This window comes from Pipistrellus hanaki, assembly GCF_964339955.1.
Source record: "Pipistrellus hanaki genome assembly, chromosome: 6".
NCBI classification, from domain to species: domain Eukaryota; kingdom Metazoa; phylum Chordata; class Mammalia; order Chiroptera; family Vespertilionidae; genus Pipistrellus; species Pipistrellus hanaki.
The window spans coordinates 53,308,644-53,334,440 of record NC_140508.1 but is presented as its reverse complement, the minus strand read 5'-3'; the positions used below and the strand labels follow the sequence as shown (position 1 = coordinate 53,334,440).

The 25,797-nt window shown below is 51.2% G+C and overlaps 1 protein-coding gene across 4 annotated transcripts; it reads right to left on the bottom strand.

The window, feature by feature from the left end:
* Positions 1-1,396: 1,396 nt before the first annotated feature.
* On the bottom strand, positions 1,397-20,741 carry SALL3 (spalt like transcription factor 3). 4 transcript variants are annotated; one of them, XM_084888028.1, is made up of 5 exons: positions 20,603-20,741; positions 6,074-9,031; positions 5,517-5,857; positions 3,540-3,794; positions 1,397-2,644 (listed from the first exon to the last, which is right to left on the bottom strand). In XM_084888028.1, the coding sequence occupies exons 1-5, from the start codon at positions 20,682-20,684 to the stop codon at positions 2,567-2,569; spliced, it is 3,714 nt and encodes a 1,237-aa protein (XP_084744154.1). In that variant the 5' UTR covers positions 20,685-20,741; the 3' UTR covers positions 1,397-2,566. The 4 variants fall into 4 exon arrangements, with proteins under 4 accessions (XP_084744154.1, XP_084744152.1, XP_084744153.1 ...); XM_084888026.1 differs by having other exon boundaries at positions 1,397-3,794; XM_084888027.1 differs by lacking the exon at positions 20,603-20,741 and adding an exon at positions 19,520-19,633 and having other exon boundaries at positions 1,397-3,794.
* Positions 20,742-25,797: the final 5,056 nt, after the last annotated feature.

Below are 25,797 nucleotides of genomic sequence, written 5' to 3'. Positions count from 1 at the left end.
CCACCTCTGGTTTTTACATTGGCGACAACTTTGAAATAAGAAGTAGGCCCCTGCCTTCTCTCCATCCTCCACTCCCCCCCCCCCCAGTTTAATTTATATTAATTGTTTTAATGGTTATAGACATTTTTGCTATTTTTCTTACCGTTAAAAAAAAAAACACCCAAATTTACTGAGTTAGTCACTTTCTATCCTCATCATCCCTAGATTAGCAGCGAAATCGACATGGGTTAAATCCCTAAGGCGGATGACAGGTTGGGAGGGTGGCCTGGGCAGTTCAATTAGTGGTTAGTACCTTGATCAGATCTTTAAAAATCACCTGGCACTTTCCAGGTAAAAATTACTGTGGCTCCTAGGTATCAGTAGTTACTAAAAGAAGAAGAAGAAGAAGAAGAAGAAAAAAGACAATGGATTATGTATGTTGAAAGCAGGAGCTATGAAATATTTAAAGTTGTAAGTCTTATCAGATGTTACGGGTGAGGTAAAGCTGCTTTCAGAGTCGAGAACATCCCCCACCGGGAATTACAGGAAAGGTGCCCAGGGTTCGCAGCGGCCCCTCCCTTCCCAGGCCCTCCGGGCACAGCTGCCTGTCTTCCCAGTGGCTGGAAGAGGCCCTGTCTTCACGGGAGCTGGCCACCGGAAGGTCACTGAGCCGTCGAGTTTGGACACTGCCAACAGCCTCTAATAGGCATCTTCTACTCTACCCTCTTCCATCGTAGAGGAGACACATCCACAATCAGGAGGCTGCCTTTTTATTTGAGGGGAAAAAAAGGAAAACTAAACACGTTAAGACCAGTCAAGATACACAGAGATATTGCTTACATCTGAGCAGTCAACCCACACTGACCTTCCTCAGAGAAACACCGGGGATGTACAATCCCCTCCCCCCAATAAGTGAGACCACAACTCAAATTCCATTGCTTCAATTTGAATAATCAAGGAACATGATTCAGAAGTAGTAGGACATCCTGCATTTTATTCAACTCCATATGACAAAATAGGAACCTAGACTAAGACATCCATTTTGATCAGCAGGTGTGTCGAGCCACAGATTTCGTCATAAAAAATATTGGATCTAGGTAACAATGCCCGCCGCTTCAGGCAGGCCCTGGCCCCACATGGCATCCCAGTAGAAAAATAGTGTGTCTCTTCACCATGCAGAGAGGGGCGGCCGCGCCCTGAACACAAAGGGGGCCCGTCTCGCAGTCCTGTCACGAGCCCTCTTATTTACACACTTTACATTTCTCTCAAGTTATATATATACATCCTCTCGGGAGAAGACAGAACCCCTGCACGGGATCAACTACTAACAACAAAAAATTCACGCCAAAAAAAGGACACAGATAAATAATAAAAACATTCAACTGCTGAAACACAGCAACATGAAGCCACCTGTTTCTTTTCCAACGATGCTGAGAGAACCCCTCTCCCCCCCATCCCACCAGGAGGGGCGGCGGCATGCGGTGGGGACACGACCCCATGACCCCATCCCTCGGAAAACAGAGCTGTGGAGCGAGTTCAGAGTTCATTCCTGACAGAAACACACTTCGCAGTCTGCTTTGTGATGAGTCTTCCACACTGTTCAACCATGTGATCTGTCCTTGCTGTGGCTGAGTAGGAAAGATGGTCCTATTTTTGTTTTGTTTTGTTTCAGCCAAGGTCGCTGTCTGATTCCTTCTTCAGGGCACTGGGACCCGAACATCTCTGGGACAGTGGTGCTGGAGGAAGCCCATAGTCTCAGACTTCAGCCCGCTCCCAACACACAAAATGAGGTAGAACAGGCAGCCCCGCCCCCACCGCCAGCCCCGCCCACCCACCCACCCGCTCACCTGGCTGTGGGGCGGGTCTCTCCCTCAGGCCAGGAAGTCACCAGCTTAAGCAGGTGTTGTGAGTCATGGGATGACATTGTGCTTGATTTTCATCTGAGAAGGTAACAAATCCACCAGGAATGGAGTGAATTTCCCAGTATGACTGATTATCCTGCCAAACTGATTATTTCTCCCGTTTAAGGACTCAAGGACCAGTGCTCAGGGCAGTCAGGGCTCCCTCATGGGTGTGTAAGACAGAGACAGAGATAACAGTAAAATTGTACCTACACGTCCTCCTCTTAGCTCCTGGCTCCCACGGTGGCCCCAGCCCCCTCCTAAAATTAATTCATCAAAGTTTCGTTAGAGGGGGTCAGGTTCTTAAATGCGCTTTGTAGAAAAGTTAAGTAAGTCGTTTTAACTGAAGCAATGGCAGGCCCTACATTACTGTGGAACTGAGAAGACTGGGTGGCTTTTCTGTTTTAAGTAGCATCGATTTTTCATGTTTTCTGACCTTAAAACAAGAAACAATAACAGGTGTATTTTTTTTTCTCCATTTTCCTTAAATCAAAGTACTATTTATAAAATACTTTACATCTTTTTAAATCTTCAAATTATAGACAAACCTCCCTAATACAAAATACTAAAAGTGCAACAGTATAAATTAAGAGTTTGCAACCACATTATACAAACATTACCTCTTTATTGTACAGCTTTGATACGTGAAATATTTACTCACAACGGTTTATAATGCTGTGAATAATTTACGGTGACCTCGTCTGTAACGGGTTCCCATTCGCTGGGCCACAGACCACACTAGAGAACAACTGTCCACATAGCAGCTACAAACATTTAAATAAAAATAATTAAAAAAAAAAAGGCTTGTTACTGACAGGTACTTGCACACAAAAAAGCATGCTATCTTTCCCAATGGAACTTCACAATTTTGCCTGCATTGAAATAACCCACTTATTTATAGTAAAACAAATCTTGCTTTCAAAAAAAAAAATAAATCACACTGTCAGATGTATTCTGCAGTACGAAAGCTACCTTTCAAGTTGGGGCTGCATGTCTGTTACCCGCATAATCGTAACATTATAAATACTACAGACAAAGGTACAGTCATAAGACACGACGTTGGGAGGAACGAGACCACGTCTTTAGGATACAAGTTCTAAAAACGGAGTCCAAAATGTTTAACTATTTTGAATGAGTGTCGCTGGAATACCGCAGGGGACCCCCGGTTCCCTCCGGGATGATTAGGCTTCAGGAGAAACGAAGCGGATGTGCTTGGAGCCCTTTCAGCTCCCAAGGCGGTTTTCCAGGGACTTTTGACTCATGTTTATTTAAAAGGTTGAAGGATTCTCAAGAACAGTCAAGCTCACTGAGAAAGAACCATGCAGTGCTTACGAGACAACCTTCCAGCAGCCACACAGCTAACGAATTTTCTGCCATGGGGACAATTTTAAGCAGAACCCGGGCACGGCAGGTGTGCACCTGACGGTCACACGGCACAGTGTGTAGGAGGGACAGAACGGCAGCCGAGCAGCCGAGCACAGGCTAGTTAATCCCGATCTCCTTGTTGTCCTCGATGAACCGCGTGAACGGCCGGCTGGCCCCCGTGTCGGAGCTGGCTTTGTCCAGGCCCACCATGGGCGGGCTGCTGCCGGTGCGAGCCTTGTCCATGCTGGCGGCCAGGGAGCCCACAGGGGGCATGGCGCTCCCACCCAGACTCACCGGGAGCTGGGGGATGCCCCCATTCTGGATGACAGAAATCTCATTGTTCTTCATGGCCAGGCCGTTGGTGATGGCCGCCGCATACTGATTCCAGAAACTGGGGTCCACGTTCATGGCACGTGCTGCCAGGTCCTTCTGAAACATCTCCGAGAACTTCAGGGCATCGCCCCCCAGCAGAGCCATGGGGTTTTCCACCGACAGGCGGCGGCCCCGCCTCGCAGGGGCGTTGTTCCACATGTGTGTGCCCATGTGCACCTGCATGGGAGACAGGGAGACAACCAGTGAGCAAGCGGCGCGAGGCGGTGTGCCTGTGGATGCATGCCCCAGTGCCATCCACACACACACGCGAGCTCACTCAGGACTTGTTTCCATTCCCATCTTAAGCCAGTCCATATGAGGCAAACTTCTCTGAGCATCTTATGCTTCAACTAGAGGCCTGGTGCACAAAATTTGTGCGGGGGGGGGGGGGGGGGGAGGGGGGGAATGCATGTCCCTCAGCCTAGCCTGTGCCCTCTCACAGGCTGGAAGCCATAAGTCAGACATCTTTAGTGCTGCCGTGGAGGCAGGAGAGGTTCCTGCCACAGCTGCTATGTTCGCCAGCCATGAGCCTGGCTTCTGGCTGAGCAGTGCTCACCCTGTGGGAGTGCACTAACCATCAGGGGACAACTCCTGCATTGAGCATCTGCCCTCTGGTGGTCAGTGCATGCCATAGCGACTGGTTGTTCTGCCAGCCAATTTGCTTATTAGCCTTTTATTATACAGAATATGACTTATTTTTTATTCAATACAAAAGGCAAAGACAGCAATGTATTAATGTTTCTTCCCCTTGATGAACTTGATAGAACACCTTCTCCTCCCCAAGGTGTGAGATGAAAACCCCCTAAAGGATGTTCCAAAGTTCAGGGCCTCTTGGCTCCTGAGCCTGGCATAGGGGGCCTCTCCCTGCCTCATTAAGTCGCCTCATAGGTGAGACTTTTGGCTCCACCCTGCCTCCCTCCCAATCACAGAGGAAGTATCCTGGGCATCTGTGGTCAGCAGAGACCTCAGTAAGTAGAAGCCACAGGCATTGACCTTTTCACAGTCTCTGAAGAGATCCTGGCATGGCCGGAGGGCAGCATATTTAGCTGAGAGTGGGACACTGGCCTGCACGTGTCACCTAGTGCCTGCCACACACTCCACTTCCCAGGGAACAAGGACAGAGGCTGGACCTGAACCATGAACACAGAGCCAGCTCTTCACTCTGGCCTTGGGCTAGGTGCTTCTCGCCAAACGACCATGGCCCCCTCAGCAGCCACAGGACAAACAACAGGACCAGCTTCTGGCCTGGGGCAGGATGTGCACCATTTGTATCACTGGGAGCTGTTTAAAGGCCCAGCTTGTCTTGCCATCAGTGTTCCACAAGATGCTGGGCCCCGGGCCTGCCCACCAGGCACAGAGTCCATCACTCCAACAGGCTGCCACACTGCAGGGGCTGCACAAGCCCCCAAGGGGAGGGGAGATGCTCTATAGCTGAACAGCATGCACACGTCCGTAACTGTGAGTGTGTGCACCTGAGTGCACGCATGGCACACACACATATGCAGACGGCACACACACATGCAGACACCACACAGTACACACACACACTATACGTGTGCACGCTACACCCATGCACTCCCCCACATACACATTATATACATGCAAGGCACACACTAGAGAGGTATACACACACTGCACACTCGTGCATATACATGCACACACACTGACCTACACGTGCACACCCACCCCCATGTGCACACACCCACCCACACCCACACTCACACTCTGCACATGTGCACACACCACAGGCGCACACATACTGTTTTGCGTCGGCTCTCCAGCAGCGCCTCCCCCTGGCCAGCGGCAGGCTGCCACCCCTCTGGGAGTGGAGGGCATCCCTGGTGTCCCCGGGGCTCGCAGGGGGGCGGGGAGGGGGACGACCACAGCCCGTTGCCTCACCTTGAGGTTGCCCTTGGTGGTGAAGGCTCTCCCGCAGATGGTGCAGCCGAACGGCTTCTCCCCGGTGTGGGTGCGCTCGTGGATCTGCAGGGCGCTGGCTGAGGAGAAGGTCTTCCCGCACGACTGGCAGTTGTGCTGCTTGGGTGTCCGGCGTGGCGGGGGGGCCAGCATGGGCGCGAGGCCGGGGCTCATCACCGCCTGCGGCCCGGCGGGCACCTGGACGGCGGCCGGCAGCGGCGGGCCCTCGCCCAGCGTGATGGCTTTGCCGTGCCCGTTCACCTCCATTTTGATCATGGCAGGCGCGGAGCCGGTGACCAGGCTCGGCGCGCTTTGGCTGGGACCTAGAGCAGAGTTGGGGTCAAATAACGGAGAAGGCAGCTCTTTCAGTTTGTGGGTCAGTAAGTGCTGTTTTAAATTACCCATAGTGGAGCACCCGCGCCCGCAGACCGCGCAGACGAACGGGCGCTCCTTAGTGTGGCTGCGGTGGTGGATTTGCAACGCGCTCCTGCAAGCAAAAGGCTTGCCACAGACACGACACACGGTGCGCTCACACTTACCCCGGTCTCTGCTCAGGAACAGCAGGCTAAAGGGGGCCTCCTCCTTGATGGCCAGCCGGCCAGGGGGGGCGGACGTCAGGTCCAGCGCGCCTCCGTTTTCGGGGGCGGGGGGCGGGCTGTCCGGCCTTTCCGTCTTTAGCGGAAGGTCCTGCGGCTCCTCGTGGGTGCTGAGGCCTGGGGACTTGGAGGGCAGGCTCTCGCTGTGGCTGTGGACGGGGGACAGGGCCTGCATGGAGGACGACGACTCGGACAGGGCCGGGCTGCCCGCGCTGCGGCTCTCCAGGTCGCCCACCGCGGACGAGGAGTCGTTGCTGAGGCGGTCGCTGTCCCCGGACCCATTCTCCATGGCCTTCAAGGCGGTCAGCTGTGGGCAGCTCATGACGGAATCCATCATCTTCATCTGGTTCTCCAGGGCGGCGATGCTGGAGATGACTGACGGGGGCGAGGGCGGGCAGGAGGCCGCGTAGGGCAGCAGCGGCTTGGACGGGTCGCCGGCCGCGTCCTTCAGCTCCACGTCCTCCTCCATGGAGTTCTCGTCCACGTCGTCCTCGAAGCTGCTCAGGGCCTCGGCGGCCTTGTCGTCGTAGGGGAGCTCGGCGTCCATGGCGTCCTGCAGGCCCTCGGGCAGCGGCGTGTTGGGGATCTGGCCGCCCATGTGCATGCGGATGTGCTGCTGCAGGACCACGGCGTTGGTGAACTTCTTCTGGCAGATGGGGCAGGAGTGCTGCACGCGCAGCGGCGGCTTCGCCCGGTGCACCCCGAAGTGCGTCTTCAGGTTGCCCTTGGTGGTGAAGGCGCGCCCGCAGATCTTGCACTTGAAGGGCCGCTCCCCGGTGTGCGTGCGGTAGTGCATCTTCAGGGCGCTCTGGCAGCTCAGCACCCGGTGGCAGATGACACACTGGTTGGGGTCGGTCATCTTCTTGTCGATGTTCTCCACCAGCTGCTGCAGCTTGGACGTCTCTGACGTCTGCATGGAGTCGAGCAGCCCTCCGAAGGGGAATTTGGCCTTGAACTGGTCAGAGCTGGCCATGAGGACCGGGCTGCAGAGGCCGGTGGAGATGCTGTTGTCCGTGAGGGTGGTGGCGGCCGACGTGGGTGCGGCACTCACCTGCCCGCCGCCGCCGGAAGGGATGTCCCCGACCCTGGCGTTTGCACAAGGCAGGCTCACGGGCTCGGTCTTGGTCAGGGAAGGCCCACCGAGCACAGGCTGTGGGGACTCGGCGGTCACCGGGGCACCGGACTCAGAGGTGTTGAGGCCAGGGGACAGAGAGGGGCATTCGCTGGACGCCGGCGAGGGCCGCTGTGGGGAGCGGCTTGCAGGGGTGAGGCTGGGGGAGTCGGCGTAGCTGCCGACACCCGGGATGGTGGGCGGCAGCTGCAGCCCCACCGACGTGGGTACTGTGGGCAACACGGGCTTGCTGTCCAGCCAGGTGGTGACCGGCTTTTCCGGCGGCAGGGACATGCCGTAGGGGATCCCGGAGCAGGTGGGCACATTGTCCAGGTACTCGGGCACAGGGTATGGGTTCATCTGGATGTGGGGGTACTTCTCCTTGTGCCTCTGGAAGTGCACCTTCAGGTTGCCCTTGGTGGAGAAGCGGTTGCCGCAGATGTTGCACTTGAAGGGCCGCTCGCCCGTGTGGGAGCGCAGGTGGATCTGCAGGGCGCTGTCGCTCCCGAACACCTTGGCACAGAACCTGCACTTGTGCTTGAAGAACGGGTCCTCGGCGCTGGCCTTGGGCTCGAACACCGACACGTTGGGGGGCTTGCCCTTGCGATGCTTCATGAGGGCCGACAGGGGGTCCAGCGCGTTGGCCGTGGCCGCGATGCTGACCAGCGGGTTGGGGAAGATGACGCTGCTGGTGGAGGTCTGAGGTAGAAGAGGGTTTGGCAGGCTGGGCGCCGAGCTGAGCAGCGTGCTGGGCCCCAGGGTGGGCGGCGTGGACGCCTTCTGTGGCTGCGAGGTGCTGCTGGAGGCACCGGCCGCCGAGGCTGGGGCAGCGCAGGCGGAGGCCATGCCGGAGGAGGCCGCCGGCCCGCTGGGCTCGGGGACCGAGGGGCCCCCGCTGGGGATGAGGGGAGTGCTCGCCCCAGATGCTGGCTGTGACAGTGGCTGGGCGCCCTCGTACGCCGTGGACTGGGCAGCGGGGCCTGGTGCCGTGAGGACGTGGGCGGCCCCGGCGGGCAGCTGCAGGGCGGGGTGTGCGGCCAGCCCCGGGAGCTGGCCGGAGGCGGGAACGGGGGCGCCCGGGGCCCCCGCCGTGGCCGCGGGGTTTAGCGGGGGCGGCCGCAGGGGCTGGCGGCTCATCATGGCCACCTGGCTGCGGATCTGCTCGATGAGCTGCAGCTGGTGGATCTGCTGCTGCTGCAGGGCCATCAGCTGCTCCAGGATCATGGGGACGGCCACTGCCGCCACCCCACTGCCGGGGCCGACCGCGCCCGCCGCCCTGGCGTTCTGGGAGAACTGGGCCACGGCCACCTTGGTGCTCAGCAGGGTCTCCAGCGTCACGTTGGTGCTCGGCATGCCGTACGCGGTCACGGGCGCCGGCTCGGGGGCCTGAGGTAGAGGCGGCTTCCCCGGGAGCGAGGGGCCCGGGCTCTGGAAGCTCTTGTCGCCCACGGTGGACTCCACGTCCATGGGCTCCTCCTCCTTCTCCGGGGGCCTCACCTCGCCGCCCTCCCCGCTGTCTGGGGGGGCCGCCTCCTCGGCAGCCTCGCTCTCCGCCGGCTCACTGGGGGAGCTGGCCGGGGAAGGTTCCGGGAACTCTTCCGAGGCTGGGGCCGGCTCATCTTCGTTGACGATCAGCACCAGCGGGTTTTTTGTGCAGCTCTTCTTGTGCCGCAGGAAGTCCGTCCACTTGAAGAACTCGGCGCAGCACTTGTCACACACGCTGGTCTCCTCGCCGCCACTCTTGCTGTCGTGGCCGCTGTCGCCGTCGTCCCCGCCTTCCCCGGGGGCCACTGCAGAGACCGAGAGACTGCGTCAGCCAGCAACCGGCCACACCACCCGCCCTCTGCCGCTGCAAAATTTTGCACCTACGTAAAAATCAATATTTTTTATTTTGTACAAATTACCCCACTTCAACATTTCTGACGCCCAGCGTGTGTGTTCCACGGGCCCTTCTAGCCAGCTAATCATTTTCTTAGCACAATCCATCAAATTATGAGGCTCTATCAATTGTGGATACTGCTTCTTAATGAAATTCCATAGAAGCCATTGATTTCCAATATTTTCATACAATCCGCGGCCGCCCTGTCTGCGGGTACAAAGCCAGCTTTCGATGGGCTCATTAGGATTCTCCCGGCCATCCGGCCTCCTCGTTTCCAGCAAAATTAGAGATGCCTTTGCCAGTTCACTTAACATTGCTAAACTAATCTGTAACCTTTCAAACTCGCGTCAGCACCTGACAGCGAGCCGGCCGCCGCCTCTCGCGCAGATTTATCATCTTTATGCAGCGGGAGACGTTACAGACTTAATGCAATTCTATAGAACCTTTCAAGCCAACGGGCGCTTATTTCATGTAGGAAATTTCGGCTAAACACTTGCATTTGTAAATGTAACAAAGAAAATACAGCCCTTCTCTCATCTCTGCTCAAAACCACCACCTCCCTGGCATGTCGCTGAACCGATCAATCCTGTATCTTTTCAGCCCTTTGTGAGATTCTTACAGATAGGGTACACGTCTACATTTAGGATCTTCCGGATGAAAGTCGTCAACATAGTCTGGCCTGAAATTAATCATGTTTCATACAATTAATGGGAACTATCAGAGGCGATATTTCTTGGTGAAATGAACCAAAATTATGCTACTGTTACCAACCAATAGTGTTTGGTGGTCTGCTAACAAACCAGAAATTACATATTTAAAGTTTCATTTACGTGGACATGTTTAACATGAGAATGTGGTAGTCAGACGCACTTCTTGCACCTATTTTCCTATCTATTCTCATAGAAAGACTTAGCAAATTATATGCTTGTGCCGTAGTGGGAAGCCCTCTAATTGGTTACACATGTTTAATTACTGTTGTAGGCAGCTACTTCCTGACTTCCCTAACCCTCTTGTGCCGAATAACAACCATGTTTAATGAACAATTCTAATTCACACCTGATCAAATAAATGGCTGTACAGGAACGAGAAGCCAGCATACGACAACGTTTCTAGTGCCTGTGTTTTTGGCCGTGGGAGTGGATGGCAATGCTCAGGGGTTACTTGGCTCTGTGTGCTGCTTGCCTAAGCAATTCGGGTCCGAACTGCCTTTTGTCAACTTACAGATGGAGTGACAGCAACATCACTCCGGAGAGAAATGACAGCTGCCAATCAGTTCTTGGTCACTGAACACAGCTGAATATAAGAACAAGACACCCCAAGTTTGTGCCCCGGAAATAATTTACTGTTATGCCCTCAACAAATGCGCTTGCTAAAGAAGTCTCCATATTTTTCCTTGAAGGGTTTTGGGAAAAGAATTCATTCGGCCTGATTTTAGAAAAGAAATTTGATTAAAAAAAAAAAAAGTCTTGTAAAAACATTAGTCCCTCTGCTGGAAAAGAAAATAAAAATATCTTCGGAGGCTAGCCTGCTTGCTGCCCTCCATGAGACCATTACTGCCGGGTAATTTATACATGCCTTTAAAAAATTATTAGCAGTGTTCAATTAGCATTTTCGTAACTGGCTAAACCATTTGAAGGGGGAAAAGTTAGGGCTTGCAGCCCATAAAGACCTGCTGGACTTTTAAACCAAAGTCAGTGCTGACGATCAGACTGGAGGAGTCTCATTACTGGAAAGAAGGAATGTGATAGGAGCAGTAATGAGGCTGAGTATTGCTGGGAGCAAGGACAGCTGATGTATACTGCAGATGGCACATTAACAAAATAAATACTCCCAGGACTTAACTTTGCTCAAGGTATGCAAAATCTAATTCTAAACCTGCTAAGGTCACGAAGCAGGGCAAAAACAAAACAAAAACTAAAAATCTTCAGGAAATAATTAAAGACCAGTAAATAAAGACTGTTTCAAATTCTAATCATGCATTTAAAAGATTATCATGCAATGCACAGAATCTTTACTTTTAAATTTCTTTCATATTTATTAGTGGAATGTTCTGCAGATCCAGGTACTTAAGAAATCCAAGTGGACATTAAAAAAAAAAAAAAGTCCATCTGCACGAGCAATTAGTAGGAGTTGGCATCATACACCATAACTATTAGCACTAAACAGCAGAGTATTTTGAAAAATTCCTTTGCAATATTTTAAAGCTATGATATCAAGGCCTGCCACCATCTCCATAAAGATTTTTATTTTAATACTTTTTAAAAATAAAAATACTAAAAAGTTAAATATTGCGAATTCTGAAATATTTTCTGCCTTTAAATCCTTATGAGATAAAATGTTTCTCTTTCATGTGATATAGAAAAGCATTCACATGATGTATACATTTAAAATTTTAGGCAATCACAGTGCACAGGAAATACTTTTTCTCTATATAGAATATATGTGGGGGACAATTCACTGAGAAAGTGCTTACAAATTAGGTTGATTTCCGGATCATTTTTAGCGTATGGAGTGTTGGAAGACTACTTACTTAAATGTCAAGAAATTATATCTTCAGAAAGAGCATTTTCCTGACTTCCTTTGTAGAAAACGATGGCATGTAGAACAAAAATAGGACTTTTGTCTTACACACTGTACTAGAACCAAAGTTCTTCATCAACTCAAAACAAATCCAAAGATAAATTTTCCCTTTTCCATTGTTTTTTTTTTTTATGGGTTAGTTATTTTTTTAGGGTTCACTTTGAAATGCATGGAAGTTGGGAAGTGTTCCTACAGGTGACTTCCTTTATATTCCTACTGGCAGGTTTGCAAATTTACAACTGTTTTGCAATTGCAGAAACTGGGCATAGAATATTTAAGCCCTTTCCACCAAATAAGTAATTTTGCTTACTGTAATGATAAGCGATAATTACCTAGATGAAATGAAGATATTCTGGTAAAAGTAAAAGCTCCTTCCACTTACATTCCTTTAAAATTAAAGAAAGCAAAGCTGAAAAGAGGAAATTGAGTAAAAGTGGCATTCTGGCCATTTGGACCTGTTAACAGTTCATTATGTTAATGAACCTCACACAACAGAGAATTGTTAGATTTTATAAGCCAAGTTTCATAATAAATTTGCCTTTTGCTTACAACATATTTAAAAAAACTACAATTAGTGAGGGGAAAAATTCTTCAACACAATCCAGATTTCTTATTTTGGACAAATATTTTAGAATCACTTATACTTTTTTTTTTTAAACTGGGGTTTGTATGCAATCTCATTAACATCATCAGTTCGGTTGCTATGCTTACTTGCTCAAGCTGTGACTGTTTCACTCTCAGAATCAGAATGTGATGAACATTCCGTCCAAGTTGCAGGGAGAAGCACACATTCCCTAAGATGACTTTAAGTAAAATGCATTCCAGTAAAAACTTTAACGTCTCACTATGGGATTCAAATTTTGGGTGCATATTTTAAGAACGGTGTTAAATAGCAACAACAAGCACTTCCGAGGAATTGATTGGTAGGAAATTAGCGAAAGGAGCCAGTTTTCCTGGGGACAGAGCTCTGGGAACAGCGAGGCTGGCACTCAGAGCAGAGCGGAGGCATGGCTCCGGCTGCATTCAGAGCGAGACATGAAATAAGTTGTTATAACTCGATGGCTCCTCACATCACAGTGACTAAATGCACTGTGTTACAGTGTGGATGTGCTCATCTGGCAGTATTTGTTCATTTTGAAAAAAATGCCTTCTGCCACAAGAAAACACATGTGAGAAAAACCTGAATGCAGCCCACAGTTTTATCGCATAACTTCCCAAAGCCCTTTAATCCTGCCATTGTTTTAAGCCAATATTAAGCCAGATTCAGATGTACTGGACCACCTTTTAGTGAAATTTACATTTAAACTGGCCTTTGTGTCCTAAAAATAGAAGTTATTACCTCCATTAGCAGATAGAGCTGAAATTTTGTTTTTCAAGGTAAAAGCTCATTCCATGAGTCACTGTAACAGTACACTTTTGAGACATTTATTTCTAATGCAATTGGAACGTCTTTCTTTCTTAAGGGGGAATTGAAAAACAAGCATTGCAAACATTATCATTAATGTCAAAGCAATTTATTTTTAACATACTGACTATTCAACGACTAAGATTTCAAACTGTAAACAGGCGGGGGACGAGGCAGGAATTTATAGTGCGTAAGGGTTGCATCAGAACAAGCGAAGGAAAATGCCAGCCAATCCCCCCGGAGCCTCCCTTCCTGTGGAGCAGGAGTTCTCAGGTGACCTGCCCCTCGCTGTGCATCCGTGTGAGGAAGAGGCTGCCGGGAACAGTGTGCTCTGGGAACCTGTGCCAGCCCGTGGCTCCGGGTCTGGTCGGGTGGGGTTGGGCCCCGGACTTCATGGCGAATCTGCTTCCTGAACGTGTCAAGAGGGAGGACACAGCTGAGCATAAAGCCATCAGGGTAAGAGGGAATGTGTAATTAGTCTCCAGTGATCCCCCCTCTGGCGGTTTATATCTGAGATTTTTTTCTAACTCCATCACTGCTCACACCTTTTGGAGCAAGTTCTGCTCCTCACTTCCGTAGGAGAGGGAAAGTGGGAGCAGCGGCCTTGCAGAAGAAGTCCCTAACAAAGGGATAGAGCTTCAGTGACAGTCTTAGAGACAGGGATTTTTTTTTTCTTCGTCTTGCTAATAAAACATTCAGAGAATGTTTAACAAAAATGTTCCTATTCATAGGATAAACTACTCTCTCCGTGTGAAAGCTCCCCACCCCAAATAAAACCCCACTCAACTGTTTCACAATTCTCTCAGCTTCAATTCCTGATCTTTTATATACTATACACGTATCATGTTTTCCCTGTCTCCTAAAGAAGAATGTGGCGGAAGACAGGCAGAATGTCTTTTTGAAGCCACAAGGGAAAAGGATTGTTGCAACATACGTAAGAATATTGGAGACCCAGAGCTTTCCTTAAAAAAAAAAAAAAATGTCAAACTACAGTTCTTAGTATGGCTCTGTATTTTCCCTTTTCAGGAGCACAGCACCTTGTAAATAAACTAAGCAATTACAAAGAAGTAGTAGTAAATAGACATTTAAAAAAAAATTGTTTCTGAGCCTCAACCGCTCACCCTTCACTCTGCTTCACTTTTGCTACACATTTTAAACCCCCCACCATCCACAAAAGAAGTAAACTTGTTCCGTATGGGAGAAGGATGTTAACTTCCCCACTTTAATTAGTAACTTTTAAAAGGCCACGTGGGTCTTTAGGAGGGAAAAATCCTACTTTCTCCTTTGCCTTTAACCATTCCTGAAAAATCCAGAAAGCATTTTTCAAGTTTTCCTAAATTGTCAGGAGACACTTATTTTCTTGCAAATTAATTCCTTTTAACTCCTTATGATAGCTTTGAATCCCATAAAGAAAGATGAATTATCACATACTGAGCCCAAGCTGCGACACAGGAGGAGACAAATAGAGACCCCCACTGTGTCTAACAATGTAGAAGAAATTCCAGACGCAACAGAAAAATTGTGTCCTTCTCCCCAGACCCCAGGCTGGAGAGCCCGGAGCCGACGGTGGAGGGCACTGTCGCTATGCCGAACGCCAGCGCGGGCCCGCGCGCCTGCCCGCTCCGCTCGGTGGCCCACAGCTCAAATTTGTTAAGTAACGACCACCTGTGGCACAGCCACCAACCGTCTTCTGCCGAAACGTTTGCAGTTTTTTAATCTGTGTGGTGAGGCTCCCGGGCGGCTGAGCACTCTCCTCTCTGGCCACAAGCAGAAGGAGCGCAGACACACACCCCACTTGTTCCAGCTATCTGCCTGGACGCTGTGGCGAAGAATAAGATGTTTGTGACACTTCAAGGTTGCACAATAGTTCTTTCATCGAGACGGTAGGCCGTGGCCACACTTCTGATGGACACCCGCACATCACTACCCATGCCTGAGGACAGCACAGCCCCAAAGTAGGTCAGCCCAGGAGAACCATCTCATCAAAATTCCCATGAGGGGTGACAGCGAGGTTTGCACAGGTCACCGTGGGTCAGGGTTCGGAAGGCTGATGCGTAGATCTGACATATGGACTCTAACGTGCTACTTCATGTCCACTCAAAAGTGCCCCGGCCCTAGTCATCTTTCACATCCACTATTCACAAAACTCAGAGAAATAAGCAAAACATCTCAGCGGTACAAACACCTGGGTCTAAACGGCCCCCGAGACGCAGGCACGGCCCCGTGTCCAGAGACAGAGCCGGATCACTGTCCCCGTCAGGTTGTGTGCACTCGGGGAGGCCACTCAATCATCTCCACTCATCGTCACTCCACCGCACAGCTCCGTTTCTATGGGCAAAGTTTACACATGTGCAAAAAGCCACCCTGGAAAAGCCACTGCCCCGGTCACAGAGGCCGGTGGCTCTGCCTGTCCACGGCCACACAATAGAATTCCCAAACAGCGATGCGAGGTCCTCTCCAAAAGAGGACCAGCGATGCCGAAGAATTAAGACCGAGTGGCACCGCACCTGCAGGGTTAATTAAACAGTTCAAGATGAATCGCCGTACAAAAGAAAACCGTTCTCTGTCCTTTTAAGAACTATAAACACTTGTGCTGAACGAGATGGGCGTCTGATAAGCTGAGCAGTCCAGAGCAAGCTCCGAGGTCTCCAGTTAACACTCAGATTCAGTGTTAACACTTAATAGAACAGCGTTGAGTCCTGTTGCCAAGGTCAACAGCACAGATGCACTAATTGTATTATGAGCTTGACATCTAGTGGCCACCCCTGGCAGGCCAAAGCAGGCAAAGGTTAAATCAGCAAGGCTTGTCAGAGCCCTTCTAACGACCCACCTTCAGGGAGCTGGGTCTGAAGCTGGCCAGCACTGCAGCCCCACCTTCTCCCAGACCTCAGACAGCAGGGCCTAGGCCGCTGGCAGAAGGCTTTCCAGAAGGCAGAGGGGGCAGGGATCTTGGAGGGGGAGCAGAACTACTCTGGGTTAGTGGGTGGGAGAACACAGGTCCCCCGAGGACAAGGTTTAGATATGGCATCATCCGGTGTTTCCGGTGGCCATCCTTCAGCCTGGAGAACTCTTCTCTTTAATTAACAGACAGATCAACCCTAATCTCTAACCTAAGTGGTGCCCATTACGTTATTTTGTTATTTCCATTAATATTTTACACTTTCTGTTACGCACCTTGCTGTATTTGCTGGCTTGGGAATCACACAGACAGCTCACTACATTTTAAATCATAAAGATGTTCAAATTAGGAGAGAGAAAAAAAAAAAACAACTCCAAAGGATGAGTTTGCTTTTTTTTTTTTTTTAAAACACAAACATTATTTAAGACCATATTAAAACATTGGATTTTTACAGATTTTGTTTACGTGTGACTTCAGGAAATGTGCAGCAATGTAGCATATGCTCTAATTACAAGCCTGCTCACAGGCAGCACAATTAGCCTTCCTCTTCCCAGGACCAGGACACGTTGGCCTGACTCTGGCAACTAGTCGAGGGATCATGTGGGCAAATAAAAACTCACAGGAGAACAAAACCCTTAAAAAATTACCCCTCTGAAACTGTTCTGCAGCATAAAGACGGTGCATAACCTCATTAGCAGTTAAGAAGATTTTAATTTTACTTGAATCAAAGCCTGTGCCAATACTGACATTTAAGAATGCTAAATTCCAATTGATGCTCAGTGCATAGCAAAACCCTGGTTTTATTCTGAATGTGCCCCCCCCCCACCCCGTCCACCCCCCCACACACCCAGAAAAAGAAAATGTTCTGAGAGCTACCTTGAGAAGAATGGAACAGCCTGAGAGATTGCAGTTGGAAATGAAATCTGACCCACTTTTGCCATCATTTTGTATACAAAAAATAATCAGCTTGCTAAGTAATTCCTGCTGTTGGGCCATACCTTTTTCCCTTCTTGGCTCCGAACAGATCTAAAAATACTGGATTATCAAATGTTGTGGAAGTTTAAAATGTACATAAAACCCCCACTGTTAGGTAATCAGCTCTTCCTCTGTGAGGTGGGAATTAATTGGCAGGCTTTCCGTTGACCACCAAATGATGCATTTTTAAAAAGGGTACGATTTTTAAGTGTAATTTTTAAAAATAAAGGTTTGGAAAGTCCTCCTCTCCCCTTTCCCTCTTACTTACTTTTCACCTTTCCCATCTCAGAGAAAACAATCTGCCTACCAATGTTTAGAAAATGGCCCCAGTGTTGCTTCCTTTCGAATGCTGAATTGTAAATGTGTTGGGGGGGGGGGGGGGGGTAGGAGGACTCAAGGCAAACCATGCATATACAGATAAAAGAGAAAAGCTCTCTGCACCGAGGGCTGTTGGCCTCCTTCCCCTTAACTTAAACACAGTCTGTGAATACCACTGCTAAATTCTTAAATCACATGCTCACCATATTTGAAAGGATTTTTTAAGATAGCCATATGACTGAAAATAAAAACACACTTTGAAGCAATTAGTGCTAACAAACAAAACATACGATGGCAAATTGTTTTAAATTATAATATCCTTTTGTTCTTCCTTAAACCCGTTTTCTTTCTAACGACAGTAAAATGCATTTTTATAAAGTTGTGTTTCATTTGATAACGGATAGCAAGGTTGCACCTTTTAAAATACGTAGGAGGTATGTGAAGCACTCTCCTGTCACTGGGAGTTTTCATTACTTTTTCTTAGAACAAAAATACTCAGCTGGCTCCCAGGATTTCATTATTGGTGGCAGACATTTAACTGAATCATAAGCTGCCACACATTTATTTCTAAATTCTCAGAAACAGGAAAAGATTATTCTGGGAACGTAAGCCTCAGTTACCCTAAAATTTTACAACAGGGTAACTTTGCAACTTCACAAAAATCATTACTTTTTCCTCATTTTAGATACATAACCACATTTCATTCCTACAGTAATAAAGTTCAGATACATGGAAGCTGTCTTTGAATAGCTATTTTTTTCCTCATTGCTTGCCTAAAAACCAAGGTCTGGGGAAAAAAAAAAAGTCATTTCTTTTTTAAGAAATAAAGTCTTTTTACTGTAAGTGAATGTGGCTGTGGAACCCTGCCACCCCTTGTTATATTAAAATTATTACATTTAACGTCTGTTTTTCATGCATTATCAAGAGCCTTCAAATTTACTGTATGCATCTACTGCTTTAATTAACGTCACACTCAAAGTGATACAAAGGAATTACTTAGTTTCTGAAACAATGTAAACTAACTTAGCCTCCTTGTAACTTCATGCATAGTCTGTTGATTTCCATTGTGTTTAAAAAAGTTAAAATTTTGAGAAGATCTGATTCATGCTGGAGTAATTTAGTTTTCACAACCATTTATCTTTAAAAATTATTTTAGCTATCTGACTAATGATGACCAGCACGGCAGAGTAACACATGAGTGTTCCTTGAGTGAGCAGAGAACACAGTATCTTTTATGCTCTGTAAACAATCAGCTTCAGAATAATTAAATCAGAAAGAAGTATTTTTAAATAGTTTGCCTAAACTCTCCTTAAAATAATGGAGGAAACACACTACTTGACAAAGGCTCAGCCCCAGACAAGCTGTTTTTGGCCTGTTGCAAAATATGATCTGAAACTGTTAATATCTGGAACACAACTCTGAATGGCGTAAAAACACAGGTTTGGCAGAAACTTTAATCCTATGGTAGGTATAAAACCTGAATGTTTCACCTCTGAATAAATTCAGTAACAACAGGGGGAATTCAAAAGAACTTGTAAATAATTTATGCCATCCTAGGTTTTCAAATATAGGCTATATACCCCTAACATGTTTACACTATTAGGTTCACCAAGCTCACATTTCTGAAGTGAAATTAAAAATGAATAGCAGAGCCTCAGCTTGTTAATTGTTAAATACCAGAGGTTTTTACTCTATTAATTAAAATATGCTTTAATAAAAGGAGACATTGCACATTTTGATAACGACCCTACAAAGCTGAAAAGTATTTACATTGTTGCATTTTGGGGCGCCTGTGAAAGCCGATTTTAAGCTATTCAGGAGCCACAATAATAAAGCTTTAAAATTCCTCACTGGGATGCAATGTAGTTCTTTTGAAGGGAAGACTGTCTTTCTCATTCGGCAGAAATAAATCCATTCATTTGATCATGTAGTCATTGAGGGCAATACAAAACAAACCAAGTGTGAGAAATTCTATGTGATGAAGTAAACAAAACAAAAAAATCCATTTCCATGACAAAAAGATTCTTTGTCCCTAATCCACCCACCATATGCAAGCGTTTCTTTTTAGCATATCTCCGGTTCCAATCTCGGGTGATGGGGCTGCACTGGACCGGGGGCCTCACCTCTGAGCGACAGAAAGGCCCAGTGGACGAATTTTATTTAATGAGTTCCCGGCCGTGTCCTAAGCGTTTCCCCCTTTCTCCCGATGTGCAGTAGTGTACCTGCTTCGTCAAACTTCACAACACCGTTTGAGATCAATGCCCATTCCTGCGATTTTTCTGCAGAAAGCCTGATTCCCATAAAAGGATGCGTAATCGGCCTCTACTTTATAATCGGTGAATCCAAAAGTTAGGCGGCGTGTTTTTTTAAGGAAGGAATTATCTGACGTCCGAGCTGCGGTGCAGCTGCGGACCGTTCTGCGTCCCGGTGTCGCACCCCGGGGACCCCGCAGGCCCAGGAGGGCACCGCTCGGATCCCGGCGCAAAACTTCCCGAGAGGGAGGTCCGGCCGCCGGCGCGAGACTTCCTCGCGCGGACACTACTACCTTCGCTCGGGGACAAGGAGAGCTCCCCGCGGTGCCGCGGCAACGCCAGCAGGCCGAGCAAACTTAGAGCCGCCTAGACGTGCCGGGTCCGCCGCGTGCGAGGAACACTCCCCAGGGCCGCGGCCGCGCTCACCCCGGATTAAGTCCCAAGCGGCCATTAGGCAAGGCCAGGCGTCAGTGCCTGCTCGCTCCGGAACCAGATCATTAGTTGGTCAGTGCGCCGGGGCTGCGGCTTCGCGGCCTCAGGGCGCACGAGGAGGACCGTGCGGGCCGGGGCGGGCCGAGGTCGGGCCAGTGGCTTCTCTCCGAACGCGCACCGCCCGGGGCGCCCGGAGCCGAACAAAGGTGCCCAGCCCGCGCCCAGCGGTAGGTGAACCCCCTACGCGTCCCCGCCGCCGCCCCTGCCCAGGGAACGCTCGGGTCGCCGAGGACCGCCCGGGGTCTGGGCGTAGGGAGCCTGGGGGGCGGCACGGAAGAGGTGGCGCGGACCCCTCCCGCCCCCGCCCAGCCCCCGCCCAGCCCCGCGCGCAGCTCCCAACTCCCAGAAACTGAACCAAGTTTACTTCTTCCGAAACTCACTCTCCGCGCAGCGCGCTCCGGTGGAGAGCCAGTCCCTGCAGCCCGCCTGCCCGGGCTGGGCGCTGCGCGGAGGGCGGACACTGGTTCTCTGGAGCCAGGGAACTTCCCCCGCCTGCGGCGGGCGGTCGCACTCCCCGCCCGGCCATCCCCAGCCCCCCGCCGCCACATCGCGACCCCTCACCGTGCTCCGGAGCCCCTTCCGGGGGCAGCAGCTCCTCGTCCGACTTGAGGTGCTGGGGCTTGGCCTGCTTGCGCCGAGACATGCTGCTAACGGCGCGCGGACCCCACGCGGGACAGCCGCATCAGCGGGGCGGCCGGCGGGGACGGCGCGGGGCGGCCGGGCGAGCGCGGGGCGCGGGGCGCGGGGCGCGGGCGGCGGCGGCGGCGGCTGCGCGGGCCGCGCATGGGGCTGAGTAATTAGGCTGGTGAATAATGCATGTCCATTAGCAGAGGGCCGCGCGGATTGGCCGGTCTCCAGCGGACTCCGGCGGCCTATGCAAATAAGGCCGCTCGCAATTAGCGGCCGCCGCGCGGGCGAGGAGGCGGCCGGCGCCCGGGGACCTGGGAGCGCGCCGCCCGGCGCCGCCTACATCGCGGGCTCCGAGCTCCAGGGCGCCCAGGTGCGGCTCGGCGGCCCGGAGCCGGCGGGCGCGGCGGCCGCCCCTGCCCAGGGCGCAGGCAGCAAACTTTGGCGGCGTCCGCGCGGCGCCGTCTCCGCCGGCGCGCCGGGCTCTCCCCTTTATAGAGTGTCTGCGCCGCCGCCCGCGCCCCGCGCCGCGCCCCCCCGCCGCCGCCCGGCCGCCCCTCCCGGGGAGAGCGGCCGCGGGCAGGGCTCCGGCCGGCGCCTTTGTCTCCCGGGCGGCTCGGGCGCCGCGCCTCCCGCGCTCCGGGGCACGGAGGGGCTGCCCGGCCGCTTTCGTTCCCGAGCAGCGGATCGCCGCGCCGTTCGGCGTGCCAGTCCCTCTCGGGGTCGGGTGCCCCTCTCTCTGGACCTTCTCTTCCGGCTCCCGTCCCTTCCTCGAGCTCCCAAGGCGGCCGGCCCGGCTCGGAAGCTCACAGCCGGAGCGGAGCGGAGTGCGCACGCCGGGGTGGCAGGACTTCGGCAAGACCAACTTTCCGGTTCGGAAGCGGCGCGGGCCGTGCGGCTCCTCCCCTCTCCTCCCCTCTCTGGGTCCCCCCTCCCCTCCGCTCCCCCCGTTCCTCCCCCCTCTGGGCCCCTCCGACTCCAGAGCGCCCACCCCGCCCGCGGCCACCACCGGGGCCGCCTCGGCCCCCTCGGCCGCCCGCCCGCCCGTTCTCCCCGTTGCTAGCGGCTCCTTAAATCCGGGGAAGGGAGGGAATGGCAGGGCTCCGATGTCTCCCCCTCCCCCCACTTTCCTTTCCCGACGGGTGCGGTGCTGAGGCACCTGCAGGAGTGGGCAGGGTCACAGGGTGCCCAGAGGCCGCGCGACTGAAAGTTGCAAGTCCACGAAAGTCCCGTGTGCAGCCCACTGTGTGCTATGGCTTTGCGGGTGGGGGGATGTGACTTGATGGGGGAGGGGAAGGTGAGGGGGTCGCGCGCGTCTGGACCGACACCCTCCAGAGGCCGACGCCGCGCGCTCCCCGCACACGCACCCACTGTTCGCCTGCGGTCACACGCACGCGCCCTCGCAGCCGCGCGTGCACCCCTACCCGCCGCGGTGCACACGCGCCCTCGCCCACTCCCGCGCGTGTCCTCCATCCCAGGGCGTCAGCTGGGTGTGCCTAGGCCCTGCCATCACCGCGCCCGCGTCCCTTGCCAGCGTGTCCTTTTAATTTACTAAATTTCTTATTTTTGTCCTTACAAGTGGCCCTGTCTAGTACGTAGCTTTGGCACAGATGGCTTCCCGGCCTTTTCCCCAGTGTTGTGAGCTGGAGGGGCAATGGGCGGGCCGTGACCAGCCAGCCCTAGGTGCTGGGAGCGCTGCGAGCTCCTTTTGTGGCTGGGGGTGGGGGTGGGCTTAGCTGTGGGACACCAGCCCCCAGGACGGACCCTGATCCTGAGCCGCTCGCCTGGCTCACCTCTGGCTGCTTCCCCATTCTAGAATCTTCCCTCTTCCCAGCTTGCGTTCTCCGGCCAGCCAGCGTCTAACTGTTTAAGTTTCAAGAAGCAATAGCTTTGGGCTCCAGGAAAGCGCAGGGAAATCATACCAAGGAACGAAGCGCACAGGTTGGAATCGTCTGCAAACCGGCCCCGCCACCACTTTTGCAAAATAAAAATAAAATCCCTTAATGTCGGTTTTAGTTTTGTTTTTTGGGTGGCAGGCATATTCATTTAGGTGATTTTGTTTTTGAAAAGAGAAAATGACCTATATGAGATGTCTGAAAACTAGAGTTGTCTCTTACACACACAACACGACAAAGCTTGTAGGAGGGGGAAATAACCTTACTTTGCCATTATGCTGTGAACTTTCGCGAAGGCTGCAAGCATTTTGGAGACACTCCTGCCTCAGACGCAGCAGCGCTGGGCAATGAAAACTTTGCAGCCAGTCTTTGGGTCGCGTGGGAGCCAGAAACTTTCCTGGGGGAGAGGGGCGAGAGGGTGGGGGCGGTAGCAGAGAGTGGAGGTTTTTGCCTAACTTACAGGACAGACTTTGCACAACCACAGTAGGAAGGTAGATGTCGGTAACTACTTTATTGAAGAGAAAACGCAAAACCATCAGCCGCGGGTCGGTCCCTGGTTAGAGGTGCACTGCTTTATGTGACTTGGTTAATAATAATAATAATCGTCGTCTTTTTCTCCTCCTCCTCCTCCTCCTCCTCTTCCTCCTCCTCCTCCTCCTCTTCCTCTTTTATTAGACACTTTGGGGAGAAGAAGCCCTAGCTCCCCGTGTCCCATGGTTTAGGAGGAAGCCGGAGTCTGGCTCCCAGCAGCCTCCTGGCCCTCAGGGCACCGACACCTTTTTGGGCCACTTTATGCACAGGATTTCCACCGTTTGGTTCCTAAGTCGGTTCACACGCCCCCATCCCCCTACCCGCTCTCCAATACACGGGCAAGATTTCCCAAGGTCTTTCTGGGACTTCCGAACATTGATGTTTAATTTCGCCAGCTTGCTTTGCATTTTCCAAGAGGTGTGTCGTCTAGAGAGTTTTCTAAGCCCCTCCAATGAGGGCGAACCTGAGACCCCGGCCCTTTATCTGTCAGAAGCAAGCATTCTGTTTGCAGAGGTGTCGCGCAAGCCGCGGTGTGCTTTGCAAGTGGGAAGATCCTGCAGGCTGCTCAGCGCTGAGCCAGACACAGCGGCTCCAGCGAACCGAACCGCAGGAATGCCGGGTGCGGAGCTCGCGGGCTGGCCTGCCCCGCGCGGGTGCAGTCCGCGCGCAGGGCCGCGCGTGGGCCTGTGGGTGCAGGTGCAGGCTTTGTGGCGCCCTCCGCACGCGCTGCCCTGGGATTTCGTTGCGAAAATCGAGCAAAGACTGGTGCGAAAGGAGTCAGGGGGGTTGCCAGGGGAAAGGCTAGAACCTGCACACATTCTTGCCATTTGCTACCGCAGCGCAGATCAGTCCATCTGGTGGCATGCCCTTTTTAAATCCACTTGGGGAAACAGCATCTCTCCCCCGCTGTCCCCCTATTCTACCCCCCCCCCCAAAAAAAGTAAAGGTGGAAACAAAAGGCGCGTTACCTCCTAACTCACCTGTTCTCCCTTCTGGGCCTCCTTCAACTACAATCTGAAACTTTGTTTTTATTCAAGGCAGCAAGCTTTAATGAAAATATATGCGTTTTCAGCTTGAGCCGCCACAATAGCTTCATTTCGAGATGAAAAGGTGTCAACGGAATATTTTCACGGATGAGGACAAGATGCCTCTTTCAGTCTCGCGCACAGTGAAGGGCGCGGAGGTGTGCTTCCCAGAGGCAGACATGACCTCCGCCGGTGGCTCCTGCACACTCGCCATCACATGACTGCTGCCTATTACAATATTGTAATACCTAAACACCATCGCAAAAACAAAAGTTCTTTTCCTCCCCTATGATTAAATCTAATTTGTTAATTGTCCTTCCTCTTGTAATGTTTTCATCTCAAGAGGCGTCACGTCATTATTCTCTCTGCTTAATAATATTATTTACAAATTAATACCGTATATTTTGCATTAGTGAAACATATAATTAGGTGTTTGATGTAATTTGTATCATTTATTCAGATAAAACAGCTTATCTTCGGGATTGATTTGACAGTGGGAGGTTGAGGAGTTAGTTCTGTTCTAACGTCCCAGTGTACTGATGTCTCCTGCCTCTGGGTCCACATGACAGTCTTACATCAGGTACCTCTGACACGTTATTTACAATATGCTTATTTCCCCAGCCACTTACTACAGAAACAGTATTCAAATATTAGAGCTCTATTTTCTGTCTCCTTTCATTCCTTTATTCCCCCCAGATCAAAGTGCCTCTCGGGCACAGGCCTCGCCCCTCCCCCGGGCCCCCGCCCCACCCCTAACTTTTGTATAGGGTCCTTACAGTTGCATCCAGCTTGGTTTCATGTCTTTAATGCTGTGACAAGTGACCACTAATTGGTTCCTACTTGAGCAAAGATATTACCATGCTAATATTATTATTGGTAAGAAGAGGTAATTGATAACACCACCTGCCACTCTGGAGCAATCACAGTGATAAATGTTTCCATCAGCAGGAAATCTGTGGTCAGTGCACCACAGCCGGCCCAACCAGCCTGTCAAGTGCCAATTATAAAGATGTTGTTTTCTATTTACGCTGGGGGTGATGGTGATGGTGGTGGTGGTGGGGGGTGGGTGGGTGGGGGGCAGGGACACCTATAAAACATATAGCCCAAAGTTATATTTATGGTCTATTGAAGGTAATGTTCCCATAAGAATAAAATGCTCTCCTTAAATAAACCAGCACAGAGCGGACTGCCCTGCCCACACCTCTCCTGTCACTCACTCTGCTTTCAAACCTATTGAGATGAGTGTCTAAATATTTTTTAATAGGTAGCCAAGTGCGGAGTGCATGCATCTAGGCAGTGCTGTGTGCTGGAAGCCTTACATGTTCATCCCAGGCTGTGCAGGCATCACAGGCAAAAACATCCATGGCTTTCATGTCACACGCAGGGAAAGATCTTTGCACTGAGGGGTGTGAGTGCTGTTAAGGTACTTCTCTGTGACCCTTCCCACGGGCATCCAGGCTGCCCACAGAGGTGAGGGGCACAAAGGTGCCGTGGCATGAGCGATGCTGGCCAGCTAAAACTTTGACTCCCTCCCCTACAGGGAGGCTCGAACGATTATTATTAGCTTGCATTATTAGATGCAGGCCTCAAAAGGCGAAATCAGCTATTGATAATTGCAAGAAGTATACAGCAGCTACTGTATCGATCGGCTTGTCCCTATTCCCCTGGTATGGGTGAG

Bases quoted from the DNA above. Each gene is read 5' to 3' on its own strand.
- SALL3 (XM_084888025.1), bottom strand. From the start codon at position 20,684: ATGTCTCGGCGCAAGCAGGCCAAGCCCCAGCACCTCAAGTCGGACGAG. The intron at 9,032-20,602 runs GTGAGGGGTCGC...CGGTCTCTGCAG, and splicing joins GGAAGGGGCTCCGGAGCACG to TGGCCCCCGGGGAAGGCGGG. The intron at 3,795-5,516 runs GTGAGGCAACGG...TCTCCCATGCAG, and splicing joins CCACCAAGGGCAACCTCAAG to GTGCACATGGGCACACACAT.